At 36.7% G+C, this 24,215-nt stretch overlaps 1 protein-coding gene across 1 annotated transcript in view; it reads left to right on the top strand.

The window, feature by feature from the left end:
* Bend6 (BEN domain containing 6) overlaps positions 1-16,591 on the top strand; it is a 36,781-nt gene extending 20,190 nt beyond the window's left edge. The window contains exons 3-5 of the mRNA XM_076860065.1: positions 13,659-13,879; positions 15,267-15,459; positions 16,464-16,591. Coding sequence (XP_076716180.1) covers positions 13,659-13,879; positions 15,267-15,459; positions 16,464-16,591 — 542 coding nt within the window. The remainder of the gene's footprint in view (positions 1-13,658; positions 13,880-15,266; positions 15,460-16,463) is intronic.
* The last annotated feature ends 7,624 nt before the right edge of the window (positions 16,592-24,215 follow it).

Below are 24,215 nucleotides of genomic sequence, written 5' to 3'. Positions count from 1 at the left end.
ATGAACATTCTAAGAAAAAAGTACGAGTACAAAATGTGTCCATATTAAATTGTATAATAAGTAAATCTTACACAGTAGTTGCTAGATATCAGACTGTTCTGAGTCTTATCTCTCACCCTTGTGAGCAGTTTTAGTACTTCTATTTTAGAGATTAAGAAATTGAGAAATAGAGGAGTTAAATAGCTTGCCAAGGTTATAGAGCTAGTAGTGGGCAGAGCCTATTATCCAATGATTAAAAGTCCAAGAGTTAGCAGATCTATGGAGAAGAATGCATATCCCCCCCAACAGAACCCAATATATGATAAAAGTCCTAAAGGCAACATGACACAGAGATAAATACTATGGATTTGGGAGGCAGCATATAGGTTCAAGCCCTAGCCCTACCAAATACTGACCGGTATTGTTCAACAGCTCTGTGCCATTTTAGAGAAGAGAGTGTCCTCATCTCTGATATGCGTCACCTGGTGACAGGTTAATCATTCAAAATGGAGTTAAGGACATAGTACTTTATAAAAATTTGCTATTATTATGTTTGCTATCACAAGTCAGCAAGGCCACCTTCCTTGGTATGTGAATCATGTGTCACACAGGGCCCTACTTTTACTGGTCTAAGGTTTTATTGTCATCCTCTTAAAATTCTTAAGAAGTTTTGGGGCTGGGTTGTGGCTAAGTGGTGCCTATCATGTGTGAGGCACTGGGTTCAATTCTCAGCACCATATATAAACAAATAATAAAGGTTCATCAATAACTAATAAATTTTTTTTTAAGTTCTTAAGAAGTTTTGAGCAAGGGGCTCTGCATATTCATGTTGCACTGGATCCTGCAAATGTAGCTATATAGTGAGCCCTGCAAGTCAATGAGGAAAATCATTGATTATTCAGCAAATGGTGTTGGAAAAACTGATATTCCAAGTTAGGTTCTCATTTTACACCAAATAGCACATGAAAACATGCCTATGCAGTTTAAATAAAAACTACACATTCTGAATTTGAATGGGAAGTACTTGTTTGAAGAGTTGATGAACTTTGTCTTTAAAAATGTAGCATCATATATTTCCTAATAATAATCACTAAATAAGATTAGAAACAAGAACTCAATAGCAAAGGACATTTCTAGCACCTGGATGTAGTCTTATAGCATTATTTCCCACTAGAAGAAACTCAAGATCCTTGAAGAAAAGGCTGATTTGATATCTGCACATGGAATACATCACATGAGCCTTGTCAGGGGCTTTGAACAGGAAATAGGAATATCTTGCCATACCAGTGAGGAAGTATAGCAAAGACTGTGACTGTGTTAACCAGAAGAGCTTCCTACTAACCAAAGAAGTGCAGATTGAGCATCAAAAAGAATGATAACCACACTAATTAGAACAAATGTAAAAATTAAAATAAAATGAAAAAGAATGATAATCACAATAGGTAGAAACATATTGTACATGTTTAAGCATATGAGTTCATAATCTAATACTCATCTGAAAAAAGCAACTAATTACTTTGAAAACTGGCAAATACAGACCCCCCAAAATGAAGCATTTATTCTGTCATTACTATATGAAATGAACCTCTGAGTGACCAAATATTTGGTAAGAAGGAGCTTCCCTTTTTAAAAGAATTTCAGCTAATTAGCAAAAAATAAAATAATTAGAATATCACCCACCATTCGGGGACCTCTTATGACATAATGAACCTAAGCAGTGATCATTGTGGCTTATAATATCATAAAAGAGTTAACCACGCATTAAATGTAACCTGATGGAAATGAAAGCACTACTTGAATCTAATAAGACTTCAGATCTAACTATTAATCTACCTCAAATACAAAGAACAGAAGAATATATTAAATGCCTACTTAGCTATAAAATCAGCAAAATCCAGACCAAGTGAAATCCTCCAAACAAATGACTCAGTTTTTTAAACGAATAAATTGCAAGGGAGAAAACTAGGAGAGGGAGAGGAAACCTATAGTTCCTATGAAAGAGCAAATAATTGTAATGCACAGTCTTTATTGGGTCATGATTCAAACTGTTAAAAAACAAAAACAAAACCAACTTGGCAGAGAAATTTAAACATTGACCAGGTTTTTGAAAGAATTACTTTTAATTATTTCTTACTGTGGCAGTGGTGTTACAGTTATATTTTTTTAATTTTTCACCTTTTAGAAATACATACTTATAAATGGAATGAATATCTATAGATACTAATATTTACAAATAAAATGAGATGATACGTGTGACTCGAATCAAGTAATCTTGAAAAGAAGGTAGTTGGGAAGATAGAACAAGATTGGCTTGAGCAGAAACTAGGGTATTTTACCATTTTTTGTCTATGTTTAAATTTTTCCATTAAAAGTTTAAAATATATATGTGGGGAGAAAACATTTCTAAAAATATGTTACAATTATTCAATATATGAATGAATATTTGAATAATTTTCAAGCATAAAATGACAATATACTAAGAAAATACCACTACTTTTAACTAAAATAAAGACTCAAACTGGGCGTGTGCACACACATTTATTTATTTAATTTTAAGGGCAGGGTCTCCCTATGTTGTCCAGCCTGGCTTCACATCTACCATGCGGCCAGCGCAATGGTTTCATTAATGAGGTTCTTGGCATAAAAGTTAGCTAGCGAGATCGAAATAAACACACAGACTCAGTTACCTTTTTCTATGACCAGGCCCGAGACGGCTCCCCTCTCTGGTTCCCTCCTCTAACCGCCCGGCAGGGCAGCAAGGATTACTCAGGGCTAGCAGGAGAGAGAGAGAGAGAGCACGCCAGGGAGAGCCTTTTATTGGGGAGCAAGAAATTCAGGGGATAATTCCATCCAATGAAGGTTGAAGGGGGGCCGCACTCCAAGGTCAGGGTCAGTGATTGGGCCTCCGGGGTCAGTGGTCAGTTACACCCCCACACGGACAGGTTCTCTCAACAGGAGAGGGCCAGGAAAGCTCCGACACAGCCAGAGCGCCTCAGACCCTAACCGGGAGTCACCCAGTCACGTGTGAGAATGGCTTCCGACATATTCCCCCTTTCTTTTCGCAAAAATGAGGCGGCGGTTCACTCTCTGGAGTTTCTGCATTCTTGTTCTGAAGACTCGCCATCCTACAATTACAACGCAATAAAGAATTAGCAGCAAAGAGAATAATCCAATAATGTACCAGGCCGAGTGTTTAAGAATCCATTTAACTCCTTCAATATTTGGTTAGCCAAAGAAGAAGGATCTGAAAAATCAGCTCTATTATTTTGAATGTCTTGGATATGGTGATGAAGTTCCAGAATATCCAAGCTATTATTACTATTTTGCCAAATACCTAACAAATGGTTTTTAACCTTCTCCCAATCCCAGAGAGAAGCATTGTACTTGGCAGCTGTAACACACACATACTTATAATTAGCATGGCATTTAAGCCTTTCTTTAAATTTTAAGGCTGAAAGTTCATTACCTATGTCAATAACAGTTGCCTCTAAGGCGTTTAATTTAGTTTCAATCTTTTCATCAATATTTACTTGATTACGCAGAGCCTTGGAAGTATTTTGAGCTAAATTATTAAACGCCAAATATCTTTTTGAACACCACCTTTACTATAAGTCAAAATATTACTAACAAATCCTGCAGGTGTCATAGCAGAATTTCTTCGTAATTGTCTCTTATCAATTTTTGGAGACCAATCTAAAATATACCCACTATCTTTAGACACCTTATGTTGTACAGGAAAGGGATTTATACAATCCATCCATTTAGGAAAGGTGCCAATCTCAATTGTAGAACTATTTGGACAGTGGTGTATCCGTGGAGGTTTGGCAGAAATGACTGGCTTATTATGGGAAAGTCCCATCTTAATTACTGATCTAGTATTAGGTTTTAAATCTCCATAAATAGAATTATTTGTCAGTCTAGGTCTACCAATTGCTGTCTTTTCTTCGAATGATACTTTCAGGCAGCCAGCATGTTTATCGTCGGACCAACACAAGGGTAATTGGGCACTATAGCCAGAATAATTAAATCTAGTCACATGATTGGGAGTAATATGAGTATCTGTAAATCCTCCCATCATGAATGAGTCATTAGTAAATACTGGAATAGATTCTCCAGTCCACACAGCTGGGTGTACCAGGGGTGGATCTGGGAAATATGTCCAGTAAGTGTCTACTTGATCCCCCTTTACCTGACAGCCCAGTAGGGCAATTACTGTTGCTACCATCATCATTGGGGTCCTGTTTTCTCCTAGGTCTCGAAGTATTCGGGAAGCCTGGGTTGTTAGCTTCTTCACGTCTTCCCATGAAATCAGCTTTTTGGCTGGGTCAATCTGGTCTTTCTTCATCCTTTTCCGATATCTCCTCCTTCTGGATGGGGGCTCCTCTGGGTCAATCCTCAGTCGCTTCAATCTGGGTTCTATCTCTTCCATGTCTGATAGCACGTTCAGGCACCCAAATAGGACGAGAAGAATTTTCTGGGAAAATACAAGCATGCCCTCTGCCCCACATAATCACTGGGTCTGGGCCCTTCCACTGACCGTTCTGTAAATCTTTCCACAAAACTCTGCCTAAAGGGCCTGTTACTGAGGGAGACATTTGTCTCTCAGCAGCAGTGTGACCTTCTGCGTCACAGTTTAAAAAATTCAAAACAAACAAGGCATGATTAAGGCTATTTTGGGGAGTCATAAGCTTATCCCCCCTTTTTAATTTTTGTAATTGAAGTTTAATAGATAAATGAGCTCGTTCTACAATGGCTTGACCTTGGGGGTTATAAGGAATTCCTGTTTTATGATTAATTTTAAACTCTTGACAAAATTGTTGAAAAGAAGAGCTCACATAAGCTGGAGCATTATCTGTTTTAATCTGCATAGGGCATCCTAAAACAGAAAAAGCTGCTAGGCAATGAGAAATTACATTTTGAGAATTTTCCTTAGTACGTGCTGTGGCAAAAATAAATCTAGAATAAGTGTCCACTATGACATGCACATAACACTGCTTACCAAATTGAGGAATATGAGTTACGTCCATTTGCCAGATTTGATTTGGCTTTAATCCACGGGGATTTACCCCTGATGGCAGAGATGGAGTGTGAATAACACACTTAGGGCATTGGCTTACAATCTGACGAGCTTGTTCTCTAGTAATATTAAATTTTTTACGTAAGCTAAAAGCATTTTGATGATGTAAGGAATGGGAAGCTAGTGCACAGTCATATGAAAACATCTGTTGACAAAAAGCTACAAGTTTGTCAATTTTGTTATTACCTGAAGCTAAAGGTTCTGGAAGATTAGTATGAGCTCGTATATGTCCTATGAAACATGGATATTTCCGCATTAGCACTGCCTTTTGTAAATTATGAAATAATTCAAGTAACTCTTGTGATGAAGTATACCCAATAACTGAAGTTTCAATATTTTTAGTGACTCCGACTGCATATAAGCTGTCAGAATAAATATTAATAGGCTCATTTGTAAAGTAAGTTAAGGCACAAATCAGAGCTTGAAGCTCTGCTCTTTGGGCAGAAGTATAAGAAGTTTGTATTACCTCTGTGTGAACACGACTATAAAATCCTGCTTTACCTGAACTTGATCCATCAGTGAACACTGATAAGGCTTCATCTATAGGATGGGCACGTACAATCTTTGGAAAAATAAGTGATGTTAATGATGCAAATTGTATAATCTTATCACGAGGATAGTGACTATCTATCTGGCCAGGAAAATCAGCAAAAGCTATTTGCCATGGGCTAGAAGTTTAAAAAAGCCAATTAATCTGTTGAACAGAAAATGGAATAATTATGATATCAGGTTCAGATCCAATTAATTGTAAAATCCTAGTTCTACCCTTAATTACTAATTGAGCTATAGAATCATGAAAAGGAATTAATGTTTTTTGAGGGGAGTGGGATAAATAAATCCACTCAATAACTCCTAATTTTTGCCATATGGCTCCTGTTGGTGTATGTTCAGTTGGAAATATTAATAAATACACCATTTCCTTAGGATCAACTCTAGTAAGCTGTGCATTTTTAATTGCATTTTCAACTTTCCTTAAAGCTGTTTTAGCCTCTAAAGTTAGCTGACGTGGAGAGGTTGGAGAAGGATTTCCTTGTAATATCTGAAATAAAGGACTTAACTCAGAAGTAGTTAGTTTTAAGGATGGCCTCAGCCAATTAATATCTCCTAATAGCTTTTGAAAATCATTAAGGGTATGTAACTCCTTAATTCTTATCTGAAGATTTTGAGGACGGATTGTACGTCCTTGAATTATCTGACCTAGATATTGAAAAGGAGACACTTTTTGAATTTTTTGAGGAGCTATGCATAAACCCACTGCTGTAAGCGAAGTCTCTAACTGAGTAAAAATTTCTGAAAGTACCTCTGGATTAGCATGAGCCAATAATATATCATCCATAAAATGAATAATATATGCATCAGGAAAGCTACTTCTTATGGGATCTATCGCCTGGTCTACGTATTTTTGGCACAGAGTAGGACTATTACGCATTCCCTGTGGGAGTACTTTCCAGCAATATCTCTTAACAGGTTCCTTAAAATTAATTGTTGGGACAGTGAAAGCAAATCTCTCACAATCTCCAGGATGTAACCTTATAGAGAAAAAACAGTCTTTTAAATCTATTACCATCAAGCTATAATCTAAAGGAATGGCTGTGGGAGAGGGAAGTCCTGGCTGTAAGGATCCCATAGGCTGAATTGCATGATTTATTGCCCTTAAATCCTGTAGCAATCTCCAATTTCCTGACTTTTTCTTAATAACAAAAATAGGTGTGTTCCAAGGACTAAGCGTTGGTTCTATATGACCAGCCTGAAGTTGTTCCTCAACTAGTCTGTGAATTATTTTAAGCTTTTCCCCTGAGATGGGCCACTGAGAAATCCATATAGGCTCCTCTGTGAGCCAGGTGATTTTTTCAGCTGTCGTAGGGATCGGGGAAGTACTCAGGGCCCCTAATAAAAATTTTGGCTTGGAGCATTTACTAATCTTTGTCGTGGAGACTGGTTTGTAAACAGATACTCTTCCTGAAGGGTCTCCTTATCATCTCCAGGAAAATACCTCTGACTAACTTCCTCAACTGATCTCATAGAGTTAGGAGTAACTAATAATAATCCCATTTTGGTTAAAATATCTCTTCCCCATAGATTAGCTGGTAAAGTCTCTAACACATAAGGCTTGAATACTCCACTGTTCCCATCGGAATCTTTCCAATGGAGATAGTTGGCACTTTGAGCGGGCTGTGAAATCTGCCCTATGCCCTCTAGGTTAGCTGGCGCTACGTGTAAAGGCCAGTTTCTTGGCCAGAACCTACTAGAAAGAACAGAGATATCAGCCCCTGTGTCAATTATTCCGAGGAATTTTTTATTATTAATTTTAAGTTCTAATAAAGGACGCTCTTGTCGTACTAACTGTGACCAGTATACTCTGTCCGGCGGCTTAGAAGCTGAACCTACCGGCAGGTGTCTCCCTGCATCACAGGGCAATAAAATTAATTGGGCAAATGTATCTCTTGGAGTGAGCCTTAGGGCATAATTGGATCTTACAGTAACCTTTAATTGTCCTTTAAAATCTGAATCTATCACACCAGGAACCACCTCAATGGCTCCCTTTAAATTATTACGTCCCAAAATTAAACCTATAGTATTATCAGGAAGCGGCCCGAAAATCCCAGTAGGGATTTGTTCTGGTCCTGATTCAGGACTCAATTCAATTGTCCTTGAAGGCCCTAGGAAAACTGTCTGCGATCTACGTTCTGGTAAAAATCCCTCCGGAAAAAATCGCAGGCTGTCCTGGTCGGCGCCAGTGACGTCACACTGTGCGACCTCTCCTCGAATTCCCCGTATTGTTGCTCGGCCCGGGGAGGGGCCGACCGGAAGTTTTTTGTCCTCCCGCTAGGAGGAAATGACGGCGAGAAGGCGGGTTGATCCGCGCCATCTGGATCCGCCATGTGGGATCGAGTCCTGCAATATCTATTATCGCCAGTAGATGGAGTCCTGAACTTGCGCATGCGACACTCCCGCGCAAAATGATTGTTTTTCCCACAAACGTAACATTTTCCGCGGGGTTTTCGCCCTAAATCCTGTGGCTTTAAGGTTTCTTTTAGGGCTGCGGCTAAAGCTACAGTCTGTAAATGTGTAGAGTCCACATCAGAACACAAGCGAATGAACTCAGAAACTGTGCCTTTCTTACGGTGCGGTCGGAGAATATCTTGACAGTACTTATTTGCGTTTTCAAATGCTAGTTGTCTGACTATGAATTCACTGGCTCCTGGATCTCCGATCGACCTGTTTGCAGCCTGGTACAATCGGGCTACAAAATCTGAATAATGTTCACTGGCACCTTGCCTGATTTTGGTAAGAACTAAATTGGATTGGTCCTTAGAGACTATTTGTCTCCAGGCACGCTTTGCACAATCAGTTATTTGATTGTATATTACAAAGTCATAATTTAACTGCCTTTCTAAATCAGCAAATTCACCTGTCCCTAAAAACATTTCAACTGGTGTTTCTATATTACGTTTCCTATTCAGTTCTGCCTGTTCAGTACAAAAATCAGTCCAATAAGTTCTCCAGAGCAAGAAATCTCCCCCGCTCACACAGGATCTGGCTACAGAAATCCAGTCGCTAGGAGGAAGGGGCTGGGAGCAAATATTATCTATCAGACTCTGTACGAAAGGCGAATTTGGACCGTACGTCTCACATGCACTTTTTAGTTCCTTAATGGTTTTAAAAGGAATTACAGCATGAACTCTAACTCTCTGATCTTGCTCATTAACTTGCTCAAAAACGGGAAAAAGTTGAAAGCCACTAGTATCCTCCCCCAATTCCTGAGCCTTCTTAATACCTCGCTGGAATGGGGTAAGAAAGGTCATCGTTAATCCAGCGTACCTGTTAAACTTTGTTCTTTTAGCGGGCATGGGCCGAATTTGAGTAGCCTGGGCAGGCGGTGTTAAACGCAGCCTGTCGAAATTTCTCTGTAAATCCCAAATTTCAACATCTGATTCTTCACCCTCTGACTCTGAGACAAGGTCGGATTCTGCGCTATCGCCATTTTGAATTTGGGCTTCTAAGTCACGTGGCTGAGAGGAACTCTGAGCCCCTCTAGGAATCTCTTCCGGATTTTCCTCTCCAGGAAGATTGTCTACCTCCCTTGGAGGGCTCTCTAGGACCTCGGAGGTATCTCCTTTCTGATGTTGCTCTCCATAATCTCCCTGCCGAGTAACCTGATTTTGCAAGTTTAAATTTACATTTTTAACTTTGGGCCTGGCCCCTAACACCTTCGTTTTTAAGCGGCTTAAAGGAAAAGGAATTAACGTACCCTCAGGCGGATTTTCCATTTGAATAGACTTGATAGCCGTTGAATGCCTTTTAGCAGGTCTTCAGGGGGCCACGAATTCTGGCCCATATATTCAAAAAGACAAACTTCCAAGGCCGTCCAGGTTCTCTGAATATTATCTATGCCTCCAGGTAATTCATTTGAAAGACAGACCTTTTGTAACTTTCTTCCTAATTTCTCCCAAGTAAGTAAATTTGGAGATTCTTATTCACAAAACCAAGGACAATATTTACCTACAATCTCTAAGAATTGTAATAACTGAGCTTTCTTTATCTGTTTTCCTTTCTGATTAATTATACTGTCTAAAATAGTCAGATACATTTCCTTATCCGTAGAAGTTGAATTTCCCATTTTAATTAATTTAACGTCTCTTTCCTTCAATATCTTAAGGTACTTTTGTGACCCAAATTGTCACCACTTCCTTTTGTGACCCAAATTGTCACTACTTCCTTTATCTTTACTTTTTTCTTTATCTTTATAGCGCGCTCCCACTCAATCTAGCTAATCTAGAATGCGCCACGTTGGGCGCCAATTCTACCATGCGGCCAGCGCAATGGTTTCATTAATGAGGTTCTTGGCATAAAAGTTAGCTAGTGAGATCGAAATAAACACACAGACTCAGTTACCTTTTTCTATGACCAGGTCCGAGACGGCTCCCCTCTCTGGTTCCCTCCTCTAACCGCCCGGCAGGGCAGCAAGGATTACTCAGGGCTAGCAGGAGAGAGAGAGAGAGAGCACGCCAGGGAGTAGCCTTTTATTGGGGAGCAAGAAATTCAGGGGATAATTCCATCCAATGAAGGTTGAAGGGGGGCCGCACTCCAAGGTCAGGGTCAGTGATTGGGCCTCCAGGGTCAGTGGTCAGTTACACCCCCACACGGACAGGTTCTCTCAACAGGAGAGGGCCGGGAAAGCTCCGACACAGCCAGAGCGCCTCAGACCCTAACCGGGAGTCACCCAGTCACGTGTGAGAATGGCTTCCGACATTCACAGTCTTGGGCTTAAGGGATCCTCCTGCCTCAGACTTCAAGTGATTCGGACTACAGAGGTGCACACTGTCACACTAGGCTTTTGTGTATGCTTTTAAAATGTGATAACATTAAGAAGAAACATTCTGAGAAAGGTAATCACAATTTAGTACAAATAAAAGGTTAGAATGCTAATATACAAATAATGCTAACATACAAATAATTAAATTGCTAATATACAAAGGAGTTAACAGCAATAACTTATACATTGTACACCAGGCAGTCTTGTAAGCACTTTACATAGGCCATGTAAGTTTTTAAAAAATACAAAACGTACTGGTGCCAATAGTATCATAGGTAATTCTTAAAAGAAATTCAAACACTCAAAAACAAACAAATAAATATATATTTAACTTCACAATAATTAAATAATTACAACTTAAATTGTACTAAGACTTTAACCTCTCAAAAAGTGAAGATTATTGTTAATGACTAAAGCCTGTTTTAGTGGTACAGTGAAACGGCCAATGTCTTACATTTCTAATGGAAATGTAAATCAGAAAAATCTTTCTGAAGAGAATTTGGTAACTAAATGAATCTTGAAAACATTTATTTATACCTCTTGACTCTAATATAATGCTTTGTGAAATGTCTAGAATTGACATGATCAGAGATGCACATGAAGATGTATGTGCTAGAAGACTGGTCAGAGTTTTGTTTGTAATAAAGAAAAGTTGGAAGCCACCTAATCTCCAAGAAGCAAAAATGGAGCATTTAAGTAAATTATATAATATTGATATCTTAGACTATTAGAGAACAATTAAAATTATGTATCAGTGGTAAATAATTAATCAATAGATGATTAGATGCATTTGTTGCAGAGTATTAATTGTGAAGTAATGGAATATAGTCATTGACAAAAAGGAATTAATTGCTTATTCATACAACAACCAAAATAAATCTTCAAATATTGAACCAAATTCCCTTTTTGTCTTGACATTATAACTTTAGCCTTCTTTCAGTTCTTCAAATACAGATCATGCATTTTCTGTGCCTATAATGACCTCCCCTCTTTCTCTTCAGCTCTTTAATTCCTATTGGGTCTTTAGCTCTCAGATCAATGCCTCTTCTTTGTGTAACTTCAGAATTATAATTTTTATTTCTTTGCATGTACAAGTTAGTCCAATTGCAAGGTCAAGGGCACTGTCCTCCAGACTGCCAAATCTGCCCAAGACTTCTGTCACCAAGTACAAACTTGGGGATTTCCTAATACCACCCTCACATTTAATAATTTGATAGAAAAATTCATAGAACTCACTGAAGCCTATTTAAAGTCATGATTGTATTACAAAGTAAGGACACAAATTAGAATATGAGGAGGGTAGAATCTAGGAGGTTTTTTAAATATGGAGTTCTGTTGTCCTCAGGAAGTCTTACCCTCCTGGATCTATGTGTGACCATATGCAGACAGTAATGCTCCTTCAGGAAGCTCATTGGAGTTCTGATATCCAAAGTTTTGAATGAGGCTTCATATGGGCATGACTGATTGATTGTCCACATGCTTGAATTCAGTCTCTAAATTATATGGTGGATCTTTCTAGATTTCTAGTTGTGGTCAGCTTCCACCCTCTGGATATTGGGTACAAAAGACCTTACTCTGAATTACCTTATTAGCATAAACTACCAGGTATGGTCCCAGGTGCTCACCATGATTAACAAAGATAAATCTATCCTTCAGGAAACCCCAAAGGATTTAGAAGTTACCATCTAGGAGTTGGCACAAAGGCCAGACCCTCTTTGAGCAAGACAAAATTCTTACTGTACTGCATGGCTATGTGAATAATGTCCTCCCCTTCACCCCACTCCACCATATTTAGTAGAGTTGCCTATTAATATAGTACAAGATGTATTAATTTTGATTTGTCATAAATTATTCTAAAGAGTATAGCTCAATAATATGCTTAAGAAAAATACATAAGAAAGGAGAGAAAGAAAGAGAGAGAGAGAGAGAGAGAGAGAGAGAGAGGAGAGAGAAAGAGAGAAAGATTATCCACCATACTCTGAGCTCCAAAAGGGCAAGGGTCACATCTGGTTTTGCTCCCAGTTTTTTCCCCTAGCACTTCACATAGTGGTTGGCAAATATTGAGAGTCTGTAAAACATGTATGTGGGTACTGACAGTCTGAATCTGGCTCTTCTGGACAAGTTACTTATCCTCTAATTGACCTCTTCTGCAATGAGGGTTGATTGAGTGAACATCACAGGAATTCTCAGAATAGTTTGTGGCACAGAGAAAAGTTAGGTAAATATTTAATATTATTAAATGCTCAATAAATAAACACTGATTTAATAAGTGTCTGGCACCATAAGAGATGCTTAGTGAATATTTATTGAAAGAATAAGAAACCATGAATTCTTCTTTAGTAGAGTTGCCTATTCATATAGTACAAGATGTATTACTTTTGATTTGTCATAAATTATTCTAAAGAGTATAGCTCAATAATATGCTTAAGAAAAATACATAAGAAAGGAAAGAGAGAGAGAGAGAGAGAGAAGAGAGAGAGATTATTTCAGTTTGTTTCAGAGTGTCTCACTTCTCCAGCAAGCAGTGCCCTTGACATTTGATTGAGGAATATAATTAGACAGGGTTCAAGATCTCTTCCAACTCCAACAACGTGTTATTTGTCCTTAGGAAACAAACTAGATATAACAACAGAGAAGACCATTTTACATGGAAGCATGAAAACTTTGAATGTGTAAGTTTCCAATAACAAACAAAAAGGGACAAAGTGAATATTCAGTTGATTAGCAAAATTCGTCTTTAATACATGACAACATAGATTTGAATTGCAGCAGTGTATTTTTATTAATTTGATAGAATTTGACTGTGGTGGTGGACCATACACAAAGGTTGTGGAAAATTTATTTGAGTCTGTAAGAATTTGTTGATTTTATCTTGGCATTTAAACTGGCCTAGTGTGAGCTTCCAGAAGGTGATTGATAATAGAATCAGAAATGTCTCCAAATGACAGATTCAACACCTTCAAATATAGAAAAAAAGAATCAACTTTTTAAGTATCAACTTTTTAGCTTCAAAGTAATACATATACACTTAAATACAATGATCAAATGTTTTAAAATTGATTTATTATTATTAAACAATTATTATTTATTATTATTAAACAATTATTAAGTTATTTAATAATAAAAAATCAATATTTCACCATCCCCACTATGTTTATTTACCAAAGATAGCAAATATTAACAATTTATTCCTCATAGTTCTGTGCACATACACAGAATAAAAATATGTAAATATGCACCTTTATGAACATGTTTGTAAAATGCTACTTTCTCTTGCCATTCCAGTGTTACCACAAGCAGTCACCCAGTTTGAAGAATTGGTTAGCATGGCGGAAACCTTGCTTAAGGGTGGAGGGACCATGTCCACATCTGCGTCCACTCTTTGGAGAGCAACAAATAATTCCTCACCAGATTCATTTGCCTCAACAGGCAGTAATTCCAATTCTAATTCTAGTTCACCAGTTTCCTTGAAGGCTGAGGAGGAGCATCATCCTGAAGAGAAGCAGGTCAGTTGGAATACTTGCCCTATGATTCTCTGGAAAATAGTTAAATGCAAAAATTAAAATAAAGGCAGAAATGATCATTGTTGTACCAGATAAGTTTTTAGATAAGTCTAGGACATAACCTTAATATTCTTATTATATTGAACTATTTTAACAATGCAATGAAAATTAATTTCTGAAAGCAAATACCCGGTGTAAAAAACTAAAGACAAATTGTAGAAAAATGATCAAGTTTTTAAGCTATTACATTCTAAAACCAATAACAGGAGGATACTTAGGCGTCAACAGTTATAAAATTTTATATAATTGAGAGAAGATAAATTTCAGCCTGTGTGTGCTGGAGAGTCACAATTCCTTTTTTATTTATTTATTTATTTATTTATTTTGCAGTTTCTCTTAATCAAAAATCAGAAACCAAAAAAGATAAGGTTTTGTTAAAATCACAGATCAGCCTTGGACATTATGCCTTCAAAGGGGATAATGAAATATTAACAATCTAACATTCAGAATATTTGAGTCATAGTATACCAATTTCTTATTGCTATGTAACAGATTACCACAATTTAGTGACTTCAAATAACATAAATTTAGTATCTCATATTTTTGTAGGTCCAAAATCTGGAACAGGCTTCACTGAACTAAAATCAGAGGTCAGCAGGAACATTCCTGAAGACTGTAAAAGAGAATCTGTTTCCTGTTCATTTGTGTTGCAGGACTTAGTTTCTTGTATGTAGAACTGAATTTCCCATTTTCTTGCTGGCTCTAAACTAAAGGCCATTCCCACAGCTAGAGGCAATCACACCCCTTGGGGTCATGGCCCACTTCTCCTACCTACAGAGCCAGCCATGACACATAAGTCTCTTTTTCTGAATCTTTCCTCCTTTTTTGTGTCTCTCTTTTCTGACCCACTCTTCTGCCTCCCTCTTCTGTTTTTAAATACTTGTATGAGTAGATTAAGCTCACACGAGCAATCCAGGATAATTTCCCATCTCAAAGTACTTACCTTTAATCACATCTTACAAAATTGCTTTTGTACTGTGAGGTAATATAGTCACAGTACAGGGATTAGGCTGTGATCTTCAGAGACCATTATTCTGCTTACCACACTTGGTATGCAGTGCTGAGGATAGGACTGATCCTTGAAGCACCAAATCCAGATTACATGACAAGAATTTACATGAACCCTGGAACAAATATCTCATAAATGCTGAGAGTTATCTCAAAGATAACATTAAGCTCTAACCCCTGAAGTGTAAAGCATATATTAAAGTATAATATGTCACCTTAAATAATGTTGATATTGTTTGCTAGTACATCTTAATTAATAATATATTTCTTCAGATACCATTTTTCTTTTTCTAACTTCAACTATTATTTCTTACTTTTTTAGTTCAAGATTGAAAAATGGCAGATTGCCCGTTGTAATAAGAGCAAGCCTCAGAAGTTTATTAATGATTTAATGCAAGTACTTTACACAAACGAATACATGGCCACACATAGCCTGACAGGGGCAAAATCCTCTACTTCAAGGGACAAAGCCGTAAAACCAGCTATGAATCAGAATGAAGTTCAAGAAATCATAGGTGATAATATCATTACATTATATTGTCACACAAATTTGAAATTGTGTTACCATTCAAGGTCAAGTTATTCTTTCATGGTCCTTTTTATTTTGTTTCAAATTTATTGTTCTATGAAAGAAAAATTTTAGAATAGTATAATGCTTTCATTAAACATGGGAAAATTTATGGAAAACTTTTCATTAAAATGGTTATTAAAATAAAACTGAAGGTCATATGACCAAAAAGTTTGAATTATTAACATTTGTGGCTTTCAAAAATAAAAAAAGTTTAAAATAAAATTTCAATAACGATTTCCATTTTTCTCTTTCTTGGTTATATCCTTCATCTTTTATTCTAGAAAGATGAAGGTTAATTTGACTATACTATTTGTGGTTTTTAAATTAATGAGCCTTCTTACATATAATCATCTAGATTATTAAAAAAAAAGATTTTTTTTTTTGCAATCATTCAACAAATTTAGAGAGTCTCTGAATCCGAGTTCTATGTATGTCATTTCTTAGCTGGAAAAAGATAATTTGGAATCTAGTTGTTTCAACTGATGTTAGCAATGGATAAAAATAAATACCTAACATTATGGAGCAAAAAGATTTCGGGTTGGAAGTAAGGAGCAGGATTATAGTTGAATGGTGCCATAGGAAGACAAAAGTATATTCTGCTTTTACAATATGGACCTTCTGGGGCTGGGGTTGTGGCTCAGTGGCAGAGTGATTGTCTTGCACATGTGAGGCACTGGGTTCTATCCTCAGCACCACATAAAAAATAAATAAACAAAGATATTTGTGTCCATGTATAATTAAAACAAAAAATAGACAATATGGACCCTCTGTTATCTCTTGTTTTGTTTTGAAAACAAAATCATTTAAATACCTCATGGGAATTTGGGGTACTTTTGTAAAATGGAGACAAAATTACAATGTAGGATGTTTAATGTTTTGCCTCAGTTTGTACTTTAAGATTCAAAAGTCTCATAAAGTGTTTTGGGGTGTTATTGTTGTCTTTTACAGGAGTAACAAAACAGTTATTTCCCAATACGGATGATGTTTCAATTAGGAGAATGATAGGGCAAAAACTAAACAACTGTACCAAGAAGCCAAGTTTAAGCAAAAATCTTAACTCTCAGGATATTAAGTAGATCCTTTTGGTAAGTTTTTACATCTTCACAATCCTTTCAATGTGACAAGAAAATGTGCTATTTTTATCTCTGAAACAGCATTTTCCAAATACTCCACTGGAGAGTACTTTTTCTCCTTCTCTTTTTTGCTTTCACACCATGAGGTAAGAGCTTGCTCCGCCATGCGCACCCTCACCACAAGTCCAAAGGCAACCAGACTAAAACATCATGGTCTGAGACCCCCAAAACTGGGAGCCAAAATAAAGCTATTCTTTTCATAAACTGATTATCTTGGATATTTGTTGTAATAATAGAAAACTAACTAACATGCTCTCCATTATTTTGATGGGAAATATGTAAGATCATGTTATTAATAGCTTCATTGAGGTATATGTAGGTAACACACAAGAGTAAGATTCACACGTTTGGAAGATATCCCTTCTCCCTGCCCCCCCCACCCCCATTTTTGAAAATATTTTCAATTGTAGATGGACACAACACATTTATTTTGTTTATTCAGAATTTTTTTTTTTTTTTTTTTTTTTTATTGTGGTGCTGGGGATCCGACCCAGTGCCTCATGCAGGTTAGGCAAGGGCTCTACCACTGAGCCCCAGCCCCAGCCCTCCCCCTACTTTATTTACTTCTCTTTGACTTCTATTTTGTCTGTTTTCTGACTAACTGGAGTCACCATCAACACTATTTTATTTGTCTTCATTTCTTCTGACCATGTTTTAAGTGCGACATGGAGTTATACATGTAGTGCAGCAACTTCCTCCACCCTCTACCCATTGCTGTCACTACCATCCTCCTCAAGAGTCCTTCATCTGTTTTGTTATACAAGTAAGGCCAGCTCCAATGAGAGCCAACAAGATTCTCTCTTCCTTAAAAAAAAGATACTACTTACAATAACTGCAGTGAGATTCTTCCTCTTGGCTCACACATACTGGAGATTGACTTCACGAGTTAGAGAAGATAAGGATATTTGGATCCTTTTTCTCCCCGTGGGATTATAAATTTCAGTAGATTGTGAATCTCATAACTTTCCAATTATGAAATAATTGCGTAAATGTGCCCTAGAACTTCTCATTTTGACATGAGACAAGCCAGATATCCTGAATATATTCAGGGTAATATTCAGAAATGTGACCTTTCTGAATGCTATGAAACTAGAACTCCAACTCATGAAGCTATCTTTTGAAACACATTATTATATTTCTGAATTCCATAAATCATTTTAATATCCTAAGCTCTGTCTTTTTTAATATCTTAGACTATCAAGTATAGTAACACAACACATATCTGACTTTATCAGCCAGCAGGGTATTGAAGAAATGAACATTAAAAGATTTTTATATCAGTTTTGCTTATGCCTGCCAGTAGTAGTGTTATTAAGCCTCCTGACTATGGAATTAATTAAAATTGAAACAAAGGAAAAACCTTTTGCTTTGAACACAATATGTTCTTGCGCCTCTGGGCCTGAGCCTTGCTTTGTAATGACTGCCAGGTTACCTTGATTAGGAATGCATGTTTTGAATCAGAAGTGGAGATTAACATAATGCAAATTCTGTTTAATTTGGCAGATATCTTTAACTTAAAGTATAGCTAAATTCAACGTATATCCAAAGAACTGAAGAAAATATGCTACTGGGAAACACATGGTCACATACAACCTTAATTTGTAAGTGCTTGATCAATTAGGCAGACACAGCACCATCTACTGGACTACCGCTGTATTTTTTCTTCCTTGGGTCATTGAACCCACAGGAACATAAACGTGATACATTTATTCAGACAAACCATACTCCCACTCTGTCCTGCCACCAAAATTATTCCCTGGGAAAATGACTTTCCTAGTATTGGTATTAACAAGGCAAGAGGTACTGAAAAATCATGCAAATGTCTACAAATTCCTGTGCATCAAGAAGCCTAGTGGTCCCCACCATGGTTCCTATGATAGACTGTGTCCATGTCCCAGGACTAAGCTCAGGTCATTATTGGTGACTTATTTATTTATTTATTTATTTTTAGAGAGAGAGAATGAATCTTTTTTGTTGTAGATGGACACAACACAATGCCTTTATTTTTATGTGGTGCTGAGAATCGAACTCGGGTCCCGCCAGTGCTAGGGGAGCACTCTACTGCTGAGCCACAATCCCAACCCAGTTGTTGGTGATTTATGAATTGAAAGTCATTTTCTAGATAAGGTTCATTTCTGTTGGAGTAAGAGCTAAATTCTGTCCCTCTGAATTTAAAAAAGTATATTCTCCTATTCCTGTGATTGTCCTCAATTTGCCTCAGCTCTCACTTGCCAAGAGCTTGAAGTTATCAATCTTTCTGGCCTTTCTCTATTTTTTTTTTACTTCTTTCTTATAAGAACTGAAGAAAAATTTATTTATAAGAATTACAGAATATTAGGCTACCACCTGTTTTTTTAATAAACAATGACTTTTTAATATTTATTTTTTGGTGTAGGTGGACACAACACAATGCATTTTATTTTTATGTGGGGCTGAGGATCGAACCTGGGTCCTGCCCGTGCTAGGTGAGCACTCTACCGCTGATCCACAACCCCAGCCCTACCACCTGTTTTTAAAAAATATTTTTTTAGTTATACATGGTCACAATATATTTGTTTATTTATTTTTATGTGATGCTGAGGATGGAACCCAGTGCCTCACATGTGCCAGGCAAGCGTTCTGCCACTGAGGCACAACCCCAACCCTAGGCTACTATCTCTTAACTCAACCTACGAAGTGATCAACAGCCTTCTCCTGAAATGTCCAAAGCTACCTCAATGTTGATCATCTCAACATACTATCACATATGCATATATTATTGCTTAGAGCTAATCTAACATAGTGGCACTCACATAGCAGGTAGGCAGGCTATTTTACCCCTTTCCTTTCTCTCATCAGGGGATATTTGGAAGTGTCTTAAAGATTGTTCTGGTTGTCACAACTGGGTGGTACTACTGGCATCTGGTGAACAGAAGTCAGGAAGAGTCGATTTTGCCATCTTGGGTCCAAAGGCAGTTTGAAGGCAAAATTCTTTCTTCCTCATGGGACTTCAGTGGTTTCTCTTAAGCCCCTCTTAGGAGTAGGGAAGGCAATCTGCTTTGTTCAAATGACTGATATGTTAATCTCATCTAAAAATATCTTCAAAGCAACATCTAGGCTGCCATTTGACCAGACAATTTACACCATGGTTGACACATGAAATTAACCATCATTACTAATGTGTTAGGGAAGGAAAGTCAGATTTGAAAGGCTGCTGTACCTTTTAATAACGGTGAACTTTGTAAAGTCACATTGACTTCTCTAAACTTCAATTAAAACAGGGATAATAATATCATATATCTCAGATCCAGGACTTCTGGAATCTGAATCTGAATTGAATTTGCAGAGTCCTCTTTAAGGGAAGGAATGCAAAGTATGAATACATAATTGGTTTCAGCTCCATATATTAATTTAGGAGAAAAATAAATCATGAAAACTACATTATTAGGTGTTAACAAATTTCTCAGATATCACATATATATAATGTAGAGAAAATGACATCATATTAACAGCTGTACAATATTCTACTTTATTTAGTTGTGTACACACTGATTGCATCTTCTTTTTAAAACAATTTTTTATAGTTGTAATTAGATAGCATACCTTTATTTTATGTTTATTTTTATGTGGTGCTGCCTCCACGAGCTAGGCAAGCACTCTGCCATTGAACTACAGCCCAAGCCCTGCCTATTCTTTTATTGTCTCTGTATTTGATAAGAATCTTGTAATGGCATTTTCTGTAGGAGGAATGGAAAAACTTATTTAGACTATTCTCTAAATATTTTATGGAAATTTGCTTTCTATTTTTCTCTTTGACAATTTTCTTTTACTGAGGTTTCTTTTACATTGTCAATTCTTTGTTAGTAATATGTAATTTTTAGGATTGTTGTAAAATTTGGAGAAACTTTGCCAAGCATGGTGGCACACATCTCTTACCCCAGTGACGTAAGAGGCTGAGCCAGGAGGACTGCAAGTTTAAAGCCAGCCCCAGCAACTTAATGAGGCCCTAAGTAACTTAGTGAGACCTTGTCTCCAAATAAATGGGGAGATGTGGCTCAGTGGTTAAATGCCCCTGGGTTAAAAAAAAATGGGGGAACCTCTATTGAGTCTCTTTCATATCTAAATCAGAAGATGTCAGGTCTTTTCGGGTCTTCTCTGAATGCCTGCTCTTAAATGTTCTCTGAATTAACCATATTCAGAATATTCCTAGAAGACAAACCAAACTGAGATGACCAAGAAAAATGTAACTATACGTGGATGACATTGCAAAGCACATAAAATACATACTGGTCAACCCTTTATTAACGGTCATTTATTTTATTAAGATCATAGAAATGCTTCCTGCTGCTCCATAGTTACAATAAGAGGACAAATTATCATTAAGAGACAGTTGAAATGGAAAGAGCCAGCTGTCTAAACTGGTTGTGGTTGAAATATCTTATTTTTGCAAACTTCACAAAATACAGTCATGCGTCAGGTAATGTTGTTTCTGGTCAATGATGGACTGAATATACAACAGTGTTCCCATAAGATTATAATGGAGCTGAAAATTTCATAGTGATGTTTTGTCCATCATAACACATTACCAATGTCTTTGTGGTGATGTCAGTTTAAACAAACCTATTTGGTTGCCGGTTATATAAAAGCAAGATACATATAATTATGCACAGTGTATAATGCTTGGTAATAAGTAACTGTTATCAATTTGTTTACTTATTATATTATAGTTTTTATAATTAGATGGCACTCTTTCTACTTATAAAAAAAAGTTTATCATAAAACAGTATACAATATTATGACAGCAGTAGTCTCATTCACTCCCTTGATGGATTGATTTCTCTTGTGCTAGATGTAGTCTAGTGTTGCTTTGTTCATCCTAGCCCCTGGGGCAATAGGCTATACCACTTTTACACTATGCAGCCTATGTGCATAGGCTCCACCATCTAGGTTTGTGTGAGTATGACAAAAATGTCTAACTATGCATTTCTCAGAACACATCCAGTTCTTAAGTGACAGTGTGACTGTATATAAACACATAAAGATACTGACAGGGCCTCTTTTTTGAAGGTACCCAGGCAAGTAAGCTTTCTAAGCATCAGAGTAATTCTGCCTCTAACCTTGCTCATTTGATTCTTCTGTGTTTTGAATGAGGTAAAGCAGGTCTTGAAAACTGCCAGACACTTAATAAGCAGTAAATAAGCATTATTGAACAATAACAGAATTGTGACTAATATTTTAAGATATTTACCTATTTTGGGGTCTTTTAAAATTTGCTTAATAAAAAGTTTTTTAAAAGTCACTTCAGGGCTGGGGATATGGCTTAGTTGGTTAGAGTGCTTGCCTCCCATGCACAAGGCCCAGGGTTCAATCCTCAGCACCACCACCAAAAAAAAAAAAAAAAAAAAAAAAAAGTCTTTAAAAAAAAGTCACTTCAGATAAAAATTAATGTGAAATACTTTAACCATTTTCTGTGCTGAAATTTCATTGCACAAAATAAAATAATCACTAATACACTTTACTAGTAATAGTTCTTATCAACAATTTGTATTTTAAAAATATTTTTAGTTATAGATAACACAATACCTTTGTTATTTAGTTTTTTTATGTGCTGCTAGGGAATGAATCCAGTGACTCACATGTGCTAGGCAAGCTCTCTACCACTGAGCCCCAGCCCCAGCCCAACAATTTGTATTTTAAACACAAATTTGTAATAGATATAAAAATAAATAATTCACACAATTCTTAAAGTACTATAAAGCTTGTAACACAAATTTTCCCTCTTTTTCTTTTTTTGAATCTTTTTTTTTTATAGGTATGACAGGTATCTGAAGCAAAGCACCTTCAGTTTTAAGACTAGTATTGGACTAGAGAATTTGCAACCTCCCTGGCAGTGAGCATAGAGAGATATGTGCAGTGACAGGCTATAGGCCATCTGTAACATCGCTGGACTCTCCTGATGGAGTAAGAAGCTTGCTGAGAAGCTGCATGTGGATTCCACCCTGAATACCAGTGATGCATCAAACCAGAGAAATTCTACCAAATAAGCATGCAGTATGGTTTCTTTGGAAATATGCATTTCCCTATTCCCAAATACTTCTCTGTACAACTGAGCAGGATAGTCAGAGCTCTTACATTAGCAACAAAACTTCAATCCCTCAGATCAGTCATTGTCCTAACAAAACATTGTATATTTATAATTAGCAGTGACTCCCCATTATAGGTTTTGGATCTTTAGCATAAGCACATGTTTGGAAAAGTAAACAGAAATAATCAACGTTCACAAAGAGGAGAATGGTAAAGTGAGCCTACACTCTAGTACCCTGTCAAACCAAGTAATAATGTTTCAGAAATAATATTATTCTGTTATCTAAAAATGCATAAAAAAGGAATCTGGGGAAAACAGCAAACAGCAAAACCTTTTTTTTTTTTTTAAGAGAGAGTGGGGGAGAGAGAGAGAGAGAGAGAGAATTTTTTTTTTAATATTTATTTTTTAGTTCTTGGCGGACACAACATCTTTGTTTGTATGTGGTGCTGAGGATCCAACCCGGGCCACACCCACACCAGGCGAGCGCGCTACAGCTTGAGCCACATCCCCAGCCCCAGCAAAACCTTTTTAACAGTAAACTATTCTACCACACTCCTGAAAAACAAATGAGCCCAAGATTGTGTGTGTGTGTGTGTGTGTGTGTGTGTGAAAACAGTGTATCAATCTCCAATATAATCTTTGAGTTGGCTTAGCTGATATGCTTCTTTTTATTGTCCAAAAAGCTAAGTACAGATGTCTAATATAAAACATCCATACCACCTAAAACATCCTATATAAGATATAACATTGTATGTGTTTGATTCGTTATATTGCTACACTGCTTAGTTTTAACTGGTTTGTTTTCATGGTAGCAAAGGAAAAATGAATTGAAAAAAATCAATATGGGTTTGATAATAACACAAAAAAGACAATGCCATTCTGTAAAAAAATCAACAAAAGACAACATTCTTCAAGAGGCTTCTCACTTGATGTCAGGTTGTCACAGATGACCACTCTGTAAGGTACAGCTGTGCTTCTTTGGTGTACAGAGTCATGTTTAAACTTGGAAAAGAGGATGCTACAATAGTTACAAAGTTCTGTATCATGGACCCAGGGAACATTCCATAAATGTTGCTTGATAATCATGTGGTTGTACAAAATAAAGTTCTTAAGAAAATGACTTACATAACATTTGCTACTTTTAATTAAACATAAATAAATCCTATTGAAAAGAGAAATGACATTTTCTTACTTCTTTACTAATGTATAAAATTCAGAGACATTTCTTTTTCTAGGCATATGGCCTCTTCACTGAGGTATTACCTTTATAATTTGACTCTCTGGTTATGGTTTGTTTGTCTTGAGTCACATTACACAGGAGATATAGATAATGTCCAAGAAGGTAAATATATTTAATATTTTCATTGAAAAAATGGTAATCTTACTAATCTTATACTATTTCTTCTTTTAAAAAGCCTACTTGATAATATGCCGGGTTTCTGTTCTCAGTGACTAAAAGGCTCAGGAGTCACTCCAGTTGAACTGGGCTAATTGGGCTGCACA

The sequence above is a fragment of the Callospermophilus lateralis genome, chromosome 6, assembly GCF_048772815.1.
Source record: "Callospermophilus lateralis isolate mCalLat2 chromosome 6, mCalLat2.hap1, whole genome shotgun sequence".
Lineage (NCBI taxonomy): Eukaryota > Metazoa > Chordata > Mammalia > Rodentia > Sciuridae > Callospermophilus > Callospermophilus lateralis.
The sequence above is the reverse complement of the archived record's forward strand: the minus strand, read 5'-3'. Positions and strand labels throughout refer to the sequence as shown.